At 41.0% G+C, this 15,893-nt stretch overlaps 1 protein-coding gene across 3 annotated transcripts in view; it reads right to left on the bottom strand.

The window, feature by feature from the left end:
- FMNL2 (formin like 2) overlaps nucleotides 1-15,893 on the bottom strand; it is a 272,362-nt gene that overhangs the window by 121,152 nt on the left and 135,317 nt on the right. For all 3 annotated transcript variants that reach the window (XM_065413183.1, XM_065413185.1, XM_065413184.1), the window contains exon 2: nucleotides 4,567-4,650. In XM_065413183.1, coding sequence (XP_065269255.1) covers nucleotides 4,567-4,650 — 84 coding nt within the window. The remainder of the gene's footprint in view (nucleotides 1-4,566; nucleotides 4,651-15,893) is intronic.

Raw genomic sequence — 15,893 nt, 5'->3', positions numbered from 1 at the left:
AGTGTCAAGGTGAAAATAATTGAGTGTGAACTGTAGATCTTTTATCAGTAACCTCAACTCAGGGCAGAAGGCTTAATAATTAATTTTAGTTTTAGAAATGAAGTAGATTATTTATTTTCAAGAGTACAAGTAAGGCTTGTTCAATGCAAGTATAAAGGGGAATAAATCCTTCCAGGGTTCTTCTGTGATTATAGATCTTATCTTAACGCCTAGAGCATTTTAATGGCTCTGATTTGTTTACTTTTGTGCAGCATAGTGTGAAGACATCAGCTTCTGAGCGTGGACTCTCTTTGAGACACGAACTTCAGTCAGGGAACATGCCAAAATGGTTCTCATTTGACTGTGGTAATAACCAGGGATGAAATCCTGGCCCCACTGAAGTGAAAGTGTGTTTTACCATTGTCTTCAACAGAGTCAAGGCATCACCCTAGATCTGAGAGAAATGGGATTTGGTTTTTCAGGCTTTGTAAAAACTATTTTCTGATTTTAGTCCCCAAGGATTTGAATCTCCTGAGTTTCACTTTGAGTTTCAAGTTACAATCAACCCAAAATTTTAAAGTGAAGCTTAGCCGAAGCGCCAAATTTGGCCTGATTTCAGGTGAAGCTACCATGCTCTGCACCCACAACTACATATTGAGCCAAGCTCACTGGAAATGAGGCACCCGCTCACTCCAATCAAGGCCCCATCTTGCTCCAAAAAGTTGATGAACCTCAGAGAATCTCTCTGTGAACCTGCACCATGATGGTAACAAATACTTAAAACAGGAGCCTTTTGGTTAAATACTTTTCTGATATTGGGTTTCATTACAAAAACAACACACAGCTCTAGTAATGACTCAGCAAAATAGCCAATCTTGGTGGCAGTCCTGTGATTTTCAACCAACCATTGTGTTCCTTGTAGGCCTCCTTCTTATCCTTTCTCTGTTACTCCATACCACCAACAGCTTCAAATACAGAAGACACCCTGGTTGGGAAGTGAGCCTTCTCTGAGACTGCAATGTCATGCGAGAGCTAGCCATCAGGGGGCATGAAAATGCTTTGTAACACGTTCCCTACCATCACAACATTTGTGTCCCCTTCACAATATTCTCTGCCCAGAAACCTGAAAAGGCCTATAGCCCTGACTCTCCCATAGGATTGCACAACTCTAAAATTTCCTAAGCCTTAGGGCAGCCTACTAAATGCAAAAAACTTTATCACCTTCCCTGTTATCTACCATTCCTGATACCCAGCTTCCTTCTGTTTACCCTCCACAATAAGGAATCTCCAAGGCTAGAGCATTTGCAGCTAGGAACTGGGGCTTTTTATTTCTCTTGTGTCAATCTTTTCTCACCATTCTCCCTTGGATGGTCTCCTGCCTTAGACAGTGCTGTTCTGGTCCAGAAACAGGAACATCCTCCTATCTTTTCTCTAGGCTTGCAATCATCAATTAGAATCAGATCTCCCAAGGATGATGTCACCTCACTCAGGTGGCCACTTGCACATTCCTGGAATACTGGACATTCAGGTATTTTCCAGGAATGGCATAGGCATACCCCTGCCAGTATGGCCATGCCCCTTCCAGCATGACCTTGCATTCTAGGTCATGCCGGCCGGGGCACAGGATTTTGAAGAGCATGCCACCCCGCTTTCCCATCGCATGAACAGTGTATGTGAGGTCACACTGGCAGGGGCAGAGCGGTGAGCTATCCATTATAGTATCTGCTACCAGACAAAATCGTGTCTGGTTTTGTCTCAGTACTGGCTGGGAGACAAACATTACAAAAGCAGGACTGTCTGGTTTAAAACCAGATTGAGAGGCCTAATGACACCTCACTTCTCCAAAACAATTAGCTGGAGCAAATGATGCAGCAGCAGGAAACCTTCTTACCCCACCACCTCTTCAGGAATCACGAGCATCTCATCAGCAATTCTCCCATGCCCTGTGAGCCCAGGAACTCTGATACCAATGTTAGTAACTCTTAATTTTACTCCTTGTTCAGTGAACTAGCAGCAGGGAAGACTCTTTTAGCGTGGCAGTAGAAGGGCCTACATGGCTCAGAAGATTTATAATAATATCGGAACAGAGAAATTGCTATCAGAACCAAGGTCCATCTAGTCCAATATCCTGTCTCTGGCAGTGACCAGTACCAGATGCCTCAAAGGAAGATATAAGAAACCCAGCGTAGGCAGATGTGAGGTAATCTGCCTCTTCAAATAAGAATGAAACTAGTAGTTCTCCAATGTTGTTCATAAAATCAGAGACACTCTGTAAGAAGAAAAAAGAACGAGGAGTACTTGTGGCACCTTAGAGACTAACACATTTATTTGGGCATAAGCTTTCGTGGGCTAAAACCCACTTAATCGGACGAAAGCTTATGCCCAAATAAATGTGTTAGTCTCTAAGGTGCCACAAGTACTCCTCGTTCTTTTTGCTGATACAGACTAACACGGCTATCACTCTGAAATCTGTAAGAAGAAGTTCATTTTCTGGAGTCACTTCTCTCCACCCTGTTCCCCACTGTGTGTTTCTCAAAATATTTCATAGGCAGATGACCAGGAAATGTGCCATAAACCACTTATAAACCACATCGTCTGAGAACACTGCTCTAATCTAGGGACTTCCTCCTTCAGGGCATTACTTCAAATCCAGCACAGGACTGTATGGAATGAAAGTTGTTAATTTCCCAGGCAATGTTAATTCACTTACTTTTTTCTTTTTAACTAAAAAGATGAAAAAATGGCATAGAGTAATGAATGATGTCAATACAAAACAGCAATTCATGTTCTGCTTCAATTAAAATTGAAAATATATATTACATACAAAGCCTATTCATGGGAGAATGTGTTTTAGCTTGGTGCCATAATTATGTGGACAGATACAAATATTTCATGCACCATATGCTATACTACACTCTCTTTATAGACGTCTGCCTCATGGCTGCTCTAATTTACACTGACTGGTAATCACTCCCAAGGTGATGTCAGGGCAGCTAGGGAGCTGTGGCAAATAGCATTTCAGCCACATGCCTCTAGTACCCCAATGCAGGCCCTGTATGACGGATGCACCCAGGAAGGGGTTGCATAAAGCCAGTTATTCTGACTCTATTCCACTTTCCCCACATTAAGAGAATCAACAGCAGCTCATTAGGACAGCTCAGTGACTTCTCTGTGCCATCGCTATCAGATCAATGGAAAGGGGATCTATCTTGGCTGAGAATCTGACTCAGTGTGTTTTAAACAGAGTGATGAAAATGTGCGGCTAATTACTGGGATTTTCCCTCATGTTTCCTGTGTTGTATGTTGCCACCTGGCTGTCTCAGCTCTGTTATCTTTTTATCTGAAGACTTCAAAACTTATGTGAAGTGGCAGCAGCTGTGTACTGTAAATGCATGACAAGCTCTAAACCACGTGATATGGCTACTTCCTTCTTCCTCAGTCTTCTACAGGTGCAAAATGACCATATAAAACCACGGACAAATGTCACAATTCATTATTTAAACTTTGACGGTACATGCTCTAAGCAATAATCCTTGAGAACAGTAGTTACCTTACAGTAGATTAAGCAATTTACTGCAGTGTTTCAGTAAGCAGTAATTTTAAGTAGTACAACACTTTAAATGTTTTGTATAGAATATTCAAGTAACACAAGGAGATGGCTCTGTATTGCAATTTACTTCAAGATAATCTGACTTCATAACAGACTCTACTCCTCTGGGGGATGTATGAGAGATGTCCCACAGAGCTTTTTACTATCCTGTCCATGATTCATCAACATGATCAGAGATTCTCCTGAACTCTGGGTGCCTATATCCTAACTTTTTCTCTGTGGTTACATCTTTACAGTACATCTTATTCTTTCGCCCCAGGCTGAACAGAATCAGGATTTGTGTTATTAGCAATGACTGTGTAAATTACAATCTGATTTAGGTGTTAGCGCCGAAATCTGTCCTGCCATTTTTCTCTTCTTTGTTCTTTAAATATTTTGTTTTCTGTTCCTTTGTTGTTGCAGAGCCAACATGTTAACGATCATACACTATTCTCAGGGCTGTGCTGACAAAACAGTGAAGCTAGTGCACAAACACTTCTTGGCATATGGTGCTGTTTAAGTTGAAGTCGTTCAACTGGAAATAAAGAAATAGTTCAGCTCCATGAGCATTCACGCTTTGCTGAGGGTGATAGGTGTGATAGTGGTTTTGTGAAGCTGTACAAGAGGAACGGAACCCCCCTCATTTTACATAGACCAAGAGACAGTAATAATTTGGGGCATCACTAATCTAGGTCAGATTCAAACCAGCGTCCTAAGGGTGAAGAAAGGTCACCCTCCTTAAATCTATGCCACATTAATGTTAATGTCATACAACACAGAGGGAAATATCAAATAGAACAGAGTAAGATCAGATGGGAAAGAAATATTATTTAATAGATGGGAAAGAAGTATTTTTGGATAGCTTCTAAGGGATGCTACAAACAATGGAGCATGAAGCCAAAGAAATGAAAAGCCATAGAAAAAGTTGTCCTTGACAGTGTCCCCCTTACTAAGCCCTTAATGACTGCAATGCTAAAAACCCTTATGGCTCCCCTTACCTGATCACAGATCAACTCCCATTTCTTCTCGTTGTCATACTGCCGAAGTAACCTGGCTTTGTCTGGTGGCAAGTTCATTGCATTCTGTGGAGAAAGAGAAAACAAATGTGAGAGACTGCAACAGGCTTAGCACTGAGAGAGGTCAGACATGAGCAAACCAAGACAACATGATTGTGGTGGTTTAACGATATTATTTGAATTCCTTATGGCACAGTTAATCACATTCCACAGAGGCCGTTTAAACCTCAGCCATGGAGCTTTGGCTGAAGAGACAGTAGGAGATGGTATACTGCTGGAGCACTGCTTCTTAAAGGCATTGTGTCTTTCAAAGGCATAATACTTCCTGGTGTTGGCAGACGCATGGCACAGATGGGCTCTTGTTCTCCCAGCCCAGCTATCCTGGAGTGCAGGATTGCACAGGGCCATGTTACCAGTACAGAAAGCACTACCCCTCCCAGTGGAAACAGATTATTCCTGCCCCACGCCCAGCACACATGCACCTTGCACCATCTCCCCAATCCAGCAGGCTGGCAAAGGAGAAGGCACAATATATCCCCACACTGGGAGATTTCAAAAGGCTTGTTTTTAAGAAAGATCTTGAAATGCAATTGAAATGATAATGAAACGGTATTTTATTTGAATAGCAGGACAATATTTGGGTTTTAAAATGTCTCTGCATGCAACCTTAACTAGATAATTTGCATCCTGCAGATATGAGCACTGTCCATAGTGATATAGCACCATTCACATAAAGAAAATATAATGAACTAGAAACCATGGCTGACAATCTGCAATAAAGATTAAGAATGTATGGAAAAGGGGCAGGGTAGACCAATCTATCATCATCACCTCCATTGATGGTAAAAAAAACAGTCCTTTGATATCTATTTGTTAGGTATTGGTTGAGGTTGATCCACAGAGGTACAGTTACTGCAATAGACGCCAGCACCAAAGGGCTTTAAATAATCCAGCAGTGAAGCAGTAAGACAATATGCTGGCAAACAGATAACAAAACATTCAGCCCCTGAGCTGTACAATTTCACAATTTATGACTTTATCAAACCTCCCATTATACTGAAACAAACCTATCCTTCAGATTCCTCAAAACACCCTCCAGAGTCCACATTCTGCCCTTAGTTACGCCCCACTGACATCATTGTAGATGAAGAAGCATAACTGAGGGCAGAGTTCAGAAGGCAGGATTGTGTAAGTTGCTGTACCTCTGCACACAAGGAAAAGTATCTGCCAAAGCAGCTGAGACTGCCAGGTGCAATTTCCTGAATCCTATACGGCAAGCTATATGCTGAAAATTTAAATGAGCCCTAGCAATGGCAGGCTACGGACTAATGGCAGAGTGTGTCTTTAATAGCCACATATGAATACAAGCTGGAGTGCAACTTCAGCGATCTCTTAAATTGGAGTTGAAATGCAATATGTTGGGAAGCAATATTTCTAAAGGATGTAACCTTGAGCATAATCTAACAATTGTACTTACATTTAAATGGGCTCAATGATCCACAGCTAAACTGCTTTAAAAAAGCAGGCATGTAGCTTTCATTTCCATGTACCAAGCCTAACCCAAGGAATTCAGACTGCGATCCCCTTAGAACAAGCATTGTGTAGTCTGTATGATTGGACAGCGCCCAGCGCACACAGCTGGCACTCAATTAACAACTGTAAGGGTTATATTCAAAATATTAATACCTCATGCTGATGTATTTAGAGAGGACAGCTAGACAAGAGAGCTTAACTTGCAATGGTCTGGATCAATATATCTGACACAGATTTCTTAGGTCCTTTCTGCCTGTCTCATCATTACATTCCTATCAAAGGAAAGCTGCTTTCACAACTTATATATATCAGGTGCTGATTCCGTCTTGCCTACCACATCACAGTAACATAACATTACCTTCTGCATCATTATAAGGACTTTTTCACTTACGTTTTCATAGCCGATTGTATGACTTGCCCTTTTTACAGTAATTACAGTATCTGATTCACTGTACTGAAATAGTGTACCTTTGCTAGCATTACTGTTCTGTAACTACCTCTTCCAGTCTACCAAACAGCACAATCTACAGTTACCCTGCTTACTATGTCTCCAGTTTAGCAATCTGTGACACTTGAGGTGTGAAGGCTCCCACTTCTTGTCTTCCCCAGTACCAATAAGACCTTATCAAACTCCTCTGCAACCCTGGATTCTGAGAATCAACCAGCACCTTTGCTAAAAGCAGTGAAGCACATGCAGAAAGAGTGACTAATTCCCTTAACTTTTCCATTCAAGTTAAATGTGATTGGAAGTTTCTCTGATTACTGGAAATGCCCTGTCTACCTGACAGACACCCCTGGTTGTGTTTTACCCTTCATGTGATCTAGATAGAACCAACGATAAGAGTGAAAGAAAAGTCTGCTTGGTTCATCCAACCAGACATTCTGTATTTTGTAGATGTACTTACTATCAGTCTCACAAATGACTTACCTAGTCCCATATTGGCTGAGAGAGCCTCCCTCCCTCCCTTGAGAGTCCATTACACTGTTCTGCTGTAGCAAACCCTTTTCTTCCCTTAACCTGTGGCCATTGCTCCTTATCAGAAGGTAGGACACTTACCTTCCTTCATATTGTTACCTTGATGATCATATCTCCCCATGATTCTACTCTTTTCTCATATATCTTATCCTCCCATCCACATATAATTTTATTGTCCTTCTTGATATTTTCTCTAAGTTATTTTTAATGTAAGTTTTTAATTTAAGTTATTTTAATACCCTTTCTAAATCCAAATTACATTTCAAGGCTACGTACAGCTGCAGAGTTAGGCAAAGCATCACTATTACGTGCAACCATACCACGTCAGGCTGTGATCTGATTAGATCTAATGAGCTCTTCAGGCCAGATTGATACTTGGATAGGAAACCTGCCTGGAAAACCCAGGCACTACAGGAAGTTGCGCTGGCAACTCAGCAGACAACACTTTTGCCGCTGAGTGGGAACTCAATCATGGCAATGCCATGGCATGGGGAGAGGAGTTGAGATGCTGTCTTTTGGTGAGTTGCCATTAAAGATCCCCTCTCCCTTTTGGTATTTGTAGGAATGTCAACCCTGGTATCTTGGCCAAATTCCTATGTGGTACTGACATTCTGCCCAGTTCCAATCCCCTTGTAATTTCAGTTGGACATGGCATTCTTCACTCTGTCTCCTAAACTGCTGGGTGTTGTTACTGTGTGTTTTCAAACACTTACTACTTTACCTTCTAGTGTGGTGTAGTAATCTCTAGAGTGAAAAGTGATTCCTCGAGTCCTTCTCTACAATCAGGACCAAATCTTCCCCACCTTCTTCAGATGAAAGTGATGTGAGGCTGACTAGCAAACTGCTTAAGCAGCAGTATATGATTAGTACATCTCATTTGGTAAAAAGGTTTTAAGCAGCTTTGAGATCTGTTTGCATGAAAGTCGCAGTCGGCTGGTGGGCAGAACCACGAGTGAGGGAAGCTGAATAACATGCTAATAATAGCAGCAGTTTCAATTCCTGTCCATGGGCTCTCTCTTATTGATTCATAAACAAAGGATTCCAAACAAAAACAAGCTGCTCACAACCATGGGTCCCAACTGCCAGAGACAGTTCCAGCTTCTTAGCCAACTGGAAAAGGAAAGACAACTTTCCCCTTAATTAGCCTGCACCACTGCCGTAGCTACCTTTCTATCCCTTCTCCTGATCACCATTATGACAGGCAGGGAAAGGCATGCTTTGGAGCTAGTGCGACACCTTTCTACCTTGACGCAGACACTATTTAAAGGCAAGTTCTTTACCATTATCTCTTCTGGTTTATATGTGAATCGCCATGAAAATAGCATTGGCTTTCTTTACAAATGCCTCAAATTGCACTGCTTTAATGGAGACTGTTACCAACTCTTACTCCAGATAATCTCAGACTCACTGCTTTTCAGATAGCCCTCTCCCCGGCTTCTATCTTACTCTCTCCCCCTATGTTTGGGGACTCCCTTTGTTATGACAGGTTTACACTACAGACCTAGTCTGGTATAACTACGTTGCTCAGGGGAGTGAAAAATCCACCCCCTTGAGTGACATCATTATCCCGACTTAACCTCATGTGGAGACAGCGCTATGTCTGCGGGAGAGCTTCTCCCATCGACAGAGCTACCGCCTCTCAAGGAGGTAGATTAACTACACCGACGGGAAAAGCTCTCCTGTCAGCGTACGAGCGTCTTCACTAAAGTGGTACAATGGCGCAGCTGCACCGATAAAGCGCTGTACGTGAAGACAAGCCTTTAAATCAAATCTTACTACAGAGAACTAAACTAATTTTTCCTGCTCCCTCTGAGGTTTGGTTCTGCTCTCCTGCTCTTTCTTTGAGTTAAGTGTCATCAGCAAATTTTGACCTTGATTGATTTATCCCTCTCTCTAGATTGTTAATGAATGTATTAAATAATAGTCATCCAAATGCTGCCCTCTGCAGCACCCTAACTGATACTGTTCTGCACTTGGAAATCTTTTCATAAATAACTGATCCCTATTTCCTGTTAGGCAACCAATTTCTAATACATTATGGCATTTTTATCTAATTGGCAGCAATTCAATTGATATAGTGCCACCCAATACACTTATAAAGGAAATCACTTCCTGAAATCCAAATGCACTATATCCATTGCATATCTTTTATGTACTAAATCAGTAATTACAGCAAAGAAGGGTAATAAGTTGGATTGGCATGACCCTATAACTTGCAGTAATTGTGACTGTATTAATAATTAACATGAATGAAGAGTCGGTATTTTGGGCCCTTTTTCTGTTCCTTATGGTTAAGTGGAATGACTCACGTAAGTCTCCTGGTCATTTCCTCTTTCTGTAATGACTAGGAATTTCACAAACATCAACATCACTTTTCAGCTCAGTCAGAGGACCCGGTGCTTCATTATGGTTCGTCTTATTTCACTTTCCATCTTTATCCCCAAATTAAAATCTATGATCTCATCATTATTGCATCAATAACTATTCTATTCATGGTAAAATCTAAATTACACCTGACTCTTAACAGCCTTCTAACAGTGTGCTTGCCTTCTCTGTTACAGTCACCTCATCTCATGCAATCATTTCACAAGATCGTGATACAGTCCCTGGGTCTGATTTTCCACCGTCCTACACTGTGTGTAATCATTAACACCAGCCCAAAGTGGGTATGCAATACTACTAAATCAGACTGGTGGTGTTTTACACTTACTTTACACTCCTTTTGCGCAGCTGTACGTTACTACATAGGCAGCAGTGCAATGGAGAATCAGGTCCTGATAGTATCTAACAGCAGCTGTTTTTTACTTTCACCTATCAACATGATGATATCTTGCCTTTACAGAGCGTCATGAAATAAAAAGCTTCCTGGAAATCACCTGCTGCTATGCAGAGGAGAGCATAGGCCTGCTTTATAGTCAAAGTATTTGGATTGCCTTTGGAATGATATATCATCAGCTCATCCGACTGTATTTGATCATTCCGCTTTTCCATGCACTTTCTTATTCATCAAGGGAGACTAGAGGTACTCGTTCACTGACTGAAACTGTAAAACTGAATCCCATTAACTGAGCGTCTGCTCCTGTGAAGGATCAGTGTGTGCTTTCTCCATTCTTTTTCTCCAAAAGGTTCATGGCAGTATAAAGTTCATCTTTTCTCTAAGGTCACATTTTCAAGTCATATATATTCGAAAGTGTTTTTAGAATCAATAAATAGGCAAACCACAATATTTTTTTCTCCACATCTGAAAAAGCAATGTGAAATTTGTATACCCTCTACCTTGAGATGGTGGATGAGAGTTCTGATTCCCCAAATACACCTACAAACAGAACTCTGGAACATTACACTTACAAATAGCTGCAACTGGAGCCCATACTGCATAGAGCTGACTTCAAGGTCTGGCTTGCCAATCATATTTTGGCTCCCAAAACACATAACTTCTCTTTTTCCCCATAAATTCCAAAATTATTCATGTCTACTGCTAAGTGCCAAATAATGTAGGTAAGGTTTCTATTTCGTTTACTCTAGATTCACAGTATAAAAACCAGAACTTAACTTAATTAAATCAGCAGATGGAAAACTGGGGGCAAATGCTAGGAAATCTACTGAGTATGGAACTGCTGAAGAGTTAAAAATAAAACCAATAGCACATCATAGAAATATGCATTATTTAGCCTATGAAACTAACCTCAATTATATCCAAATTGTCACTGCAACGTGAGTCCAGATGATTTGGTAACAGCACTGCATACCAAGAGTTGTCATGATTTAGGCCTGGTCTACACTACATCCCAAATTCGAACTAAGGTACGCAACTTCAGCTACGTGAATAACGTAGCTGAAGTCGACATACCTTAGTTCGAACTTACCGCGATTCAGACGCGGTCCACACGCGGCAGGCAGGCTCCCCGTCGACTCCGCGGTACTCCTCTCGCCGAGCTGCAGTACTGCAGTCGACGGCGAGCGCTTCCGGGATCGATTTATCGCGTCCAGACCAGACGCGATAAATCGAACCCAGAACTTCGATTCCCAGCCGCCGAACTAGCGGCTGGGTGTAGACCTGGCCTTAGTCTCATTCCAGTCAAGTATATTTCATACAGTACAGCTTTCACTTGACTATTCCACAATGGTTTCATGTTTCAACATGACAGTGGTAAAACGAGCAACATTCAAAAGGAACAAAAGGATCCAATGCCTGACTAGCTTTGTTTCAGCTTTATAGCCGTGTGGCTCTATTCCAGCTTTTACCCCAGAACCCAGGGCACAGCAGGCTCCAGAGGCATTTTGCCTGCCCAAGTCACAATATCCATACCAGCCATGATCAGAGGCAATGTCGCCCCTTGAAAGGACGTTATATGTGCTACGCTTGCACTTGATCTCCTCTGCTGGCTGGTATCCATGGTCCCACCCCAACTTGCCACTTTTGTGGTGCTAGACTGTTGTTCCTAGGGCTGTTGGAGTTACACCACCTCTGTCCCTGCAAGCTTGCAGTGCCAGAACCAAGATTGAGCTCAGATGTTCAGATGCTACAATGATGAGTTCAATATAACTGCTGAGACAGACGGACTGACTGTCCCCTGTGCATCTGTGTAAGACAGAGGGAGTATTTCTTGTTCTCTTTGCTTCTGATCCTCCTGCACAGGCGCAGAGCTATCCACAATCTATCCCTGAACCGAGAACACAATAACAATAAACACACTTCCTGAATACCTTTCATTGTTCCACAGTCTTGTGGCTGCATTCACAGGGATTACTTTATTGCATTGCATAAAAGACAAGATGGCAGCCTGGGCTGGTAAAGCTCTGTGGTCCTTGTTTTCAGAATCATGATTCAAGGCCAGGCTGAGGTGTTCATTCTTTGTTCTTTACCAAGGCATTGTTAGCAGCTGTGGCAAGTGACAAAGGCTAATTTTGTGATGTGCACAAGGATATAAAAGTGACCTTCCTTCAGTCATGTTGTGATCCACATTAGTGTCCAGTTCCTTTCCTGACCTACAAAAAAAGCTGCTGCAAAACAGGAATTGCTTTTTCTCACTCCTTCAAGAGCCAACAGTATGTTAAAATTAATACAACATGAGCCACTGAGAGGCAACAGGAAATAACTACAGTTAAGAACAAAAAACAAGCTATTTTCCCGCAACAGAGCACACCTAAATTTTCTGTCTGCAGATTTCTAGGAAACAGGCTCTAGGGGTGTATCCTTCAACTGTGTGCACTGGACTCTGCTGTGCTTTCTCTTCACGTCCATTCCCTGCACTCCTAAACTGGCTAAGTCTGGATGGCAGGCCAGGGGGACATGACCCCAGCTGGCTGAACTTAGTACACCCACTCAATGTGTTCTGGATGTCAACACTTTCTGTTTTCTACAAAGCTGTGTTATCCTTCTCCGGGAAGGCTATAAGCATCTGGATGAAGGCCAAAATACTAGAGTAGCCATCTAATCTCAGCATTTTAAAGTCCACCCACTCAGAAAGAGTAAAGCTCACCAAAACTAATGTAAACAGAGCTTCATTGCTAAGGACTAAACTCCTCTGTAACATGAGGTAACACAAGGGGATTCATTTAGTTCTCCAGTTTAAAACAAAATAAAGTTTATCTGTAGATTGACTGAACTGATTCAGCTTTTTACATCCTTTTGTCCTCCAAGAGTTTTCATAGAAATTCAGTTACAAATGTAAATCACCCACAGTTCACGCTGGAAGACAGTCACAACCCCAAATCCCTTTTAGAGGAGGGGGGTATCTAAGCCCACCCCTGCCATTTTAGTTCAGGGTTGGATCCCTAAAGAGCCTATTTTCCATTTCCACTTACGGGACTGAAATCTCTCAAGAACAGCTCCCAAGATTTCAGCACAACTCCATCTGAATTCTAGCGCTGATTCAGCCTTGAACCTGAACTTTCTGCATCCCAAAGGCAGCATCCTCAGCCCATCTGCATTCAGTGCTAACATGAAGGTCCCTGCCAAGGTATTTTTCAACAGTCCAAACATCTGATTTTACAAACTGTTGTTTAGAAAAATTCTTTGGAAACCTGAAATTGAAATCTGTTTCCTCACCATTATTTCCTCTTCTTCTCAAATGCATGCTGAGTGTCATATCTTTCCATTAATGGGAAGTTCTACTGAAAAAAAATTAAGACACAATATGCCTCTGATTTAGTCTGGGAGGATAATTCTCGTTGCTAGATACCTGCCATTCTTTAGCAAAAGCATGTGTATATGAACAGCATGGAATTATACAGATAAAAAATGATGGGTCAGTTTTGGGCCTTGACAGTGTCTCTTTAAACTTGGTAAAAATAAATCCCTATTCAAGTTATGATGTATGCAAACTACATCATCACCTAGATCCTCATTGACTGGCTAATCAGACATTTAAATTTTCACTCTCATTTTCCATTAAAAACAATATAGCCAACCAACATCAATATTAAATAGTAATAAATTCACCAGTTAAAAGGGATCGAGTTGATATAAGTAGTTAAGGAGTTCCATTGTGTATCATATAACATCATAATATATTGTGCTATCAGTTTCTCAGATTGCAGTTTAAAAATATCTTTCTCTTTTTGAGGAAAAAAATTGGATTTTCAATTATTCTCTGCAGCTTGAAAACTGACTGCAAACTTTTCACCAAGAGACTTTGGATGTTAAGTTTCCAAGCCATAGGTGGGCTAAATTCTGCCATATCTTCAACCTATGCAATTTTAGATAGGGCAAGATTTAGCACTTCTGTATCTGGGAAAACAAGGAAGGGTCACATTGTACCAACTATTTTTAGGGAGAGTTTCTCATTGATTTCTATGGGGAATTCTGCTTTAAAAAGTTATGGAATAATATGGCCCAATGTTTTAGTGCACATTAGTCTCATTATTTAGCTGTCTCTTCGTCTAGGAAATCTGTTGGCAGCAGTACATCAGAGGAACACAGCATTAACACACGTGGGGTTTACATCATGAGCAAAATCCTCATCTCAGATCCACACAGATTTCAATTCTGATAATTTTGTTCTTCCTACATGTATGACATTCCCAAAGGGAGAGCAGACTGTTGTAGTGGGGCTCTTCCAGGGGAATCTAAGAGCAGATTTTTGCCTAGTATATCTCACTATTTAGATTATATTAAGTCTATTTGATTAGTAAAATAGATAGTCAAACATATGTATGACTATACTAAATATATAGTATACACTATATATATAGCTGACAGTCTAATCAGTTCCTGTGTCCATTAATAATGGCCTCATAATAAGAAGTCTTTTACTTTTTGACGGATTTGGTGGTTTGCTTGTGTGTCCCCTGGACAAAGAAAATTGTTGTTTTAAAAGTGTATTAGACTGCAGCCTCTTAAACATAAAAATGCACAAACATATTAGTGTGATATATAAGCACAGGTTCAGTATTATACAGAGAAAATGTGCAAAAAGGATAATTTTCTGAATCTCACTTCCTTCCTAAACAAATTGGTGTTGCTGTAGACCCGCCAGCTTTCACACCTAAGATGTCAGACTGTCTCCCTGCATGGAGGAGAATTTCACAGAAAGGTTCCTTCTTGCTATCAGCACGTAAGGAATCACTTTTATGTTTCAATGAAAGAAAAAGGGGTCAGGACTGGTAAAGCTCTAAACTCTCCTGAATGCTGGGTCTGTAAAAATGTCTATATTCAGATAATCACTGATTTACTGACATTGAGGTGAAGTATTAGAGTGGGTTAAAGCACCAAGGAGACATGGTAACAAATTAAAAGCAGTTGGATGGATTCATTCTAGTTTATATCATAGAACTTCCACACAGTTCAGTAGCATTTTTTAGTCTTGCTTAAGGGAGGCTCCAGGACTTGAGCAGCATATGTGAAGTTCAAAATTGAGCTGTATCAGCAGCAGAGCTGTACAAAGGAAGCTTGCAAAAACATGCCTGCACTAGGGTTATCTCAGCTATTAGTCCCTGTTTTTCATAAAAATGAAAAGTCTCAACAAAAATTTAAAACCAAATAAACACAGTAATGAAAAAATATTTAACTAAAACTATAAGTATCTCTTCTGAAGTGAAATAAACTGCTGCTCTCATTAGTCATTAAGTTTTATCATTTTGAAAGAAACCTTCTTTAATAAATCATATAATCCCATTTCTTTCCCAGGAATTATATTAATATCTAACCAGCAAACATGATAGAGAGTTATTAATCAATTACTTCTCCTGAAAGGTCCTAATGCATTGCTAAGCCATCTTTAATAGTTACCCCTAAAATATTAGAGATGGTATTGCAAGTCCCCAGGATTAATCCATCTCCCGTAGCAGGTACAAGGGTACAGGAGAAACTGCTATGCTCCAGATACACATGCGTCAGGAAAACAAAGATTATTCATTATGATTTATCATCACCCTGGGGCAAAATTTGGCTGAGATCCTTCCTAGCCCTCATCAAATTACCTAAATCCAGGACCTTGGTCCAGTAGTCCTTATTCAGGCAAACTCCAATTGCATTCAGTGATAGTTATGCTAAGGACTGGAAGATTGAACTCCAGAATGGCTGTCACTCTCAGCTCACAAGGAGATGCCAGAATGTCTGAGCTACAGTTGAAATAGAAAACATTTTTTTCAATGCCTGAGTATAATTAACTTCATGAAACCTCATGCAATCTGTCCAATTAACATAATATGGGAAAGCTTTCAGAAATGTCTAGTCAGCCATGCAAGGTCTTCTCTCTTAGCAGCAGGCCATTCATATGGTATGGAGGGACCTTGGCAAGTTTGATTCTGTCCATCAACCTTCTTGCTCTCTCCCTCCCTTCCCATACCACATCCA

The sequence above is a fragment of the Emys orbicularis genome, chromosome 11 (genome assembly GCF_028017835.1).
Source record: "Emys orbicularis isolate rEmyOrb1 chromosome 11, rEmyOrb1.hap1, whole genome shotgun sequence".
NCBI lineage: Eukaryota > Metazoa > Chordata > Testudines > Emydidae > Emys > Emys orbicularis.
The sequence above is the reverse complement of the archived record's forward strand: the minus strand, read 5'-3'. Positions and strand labels throughout refer to the sequence as shown.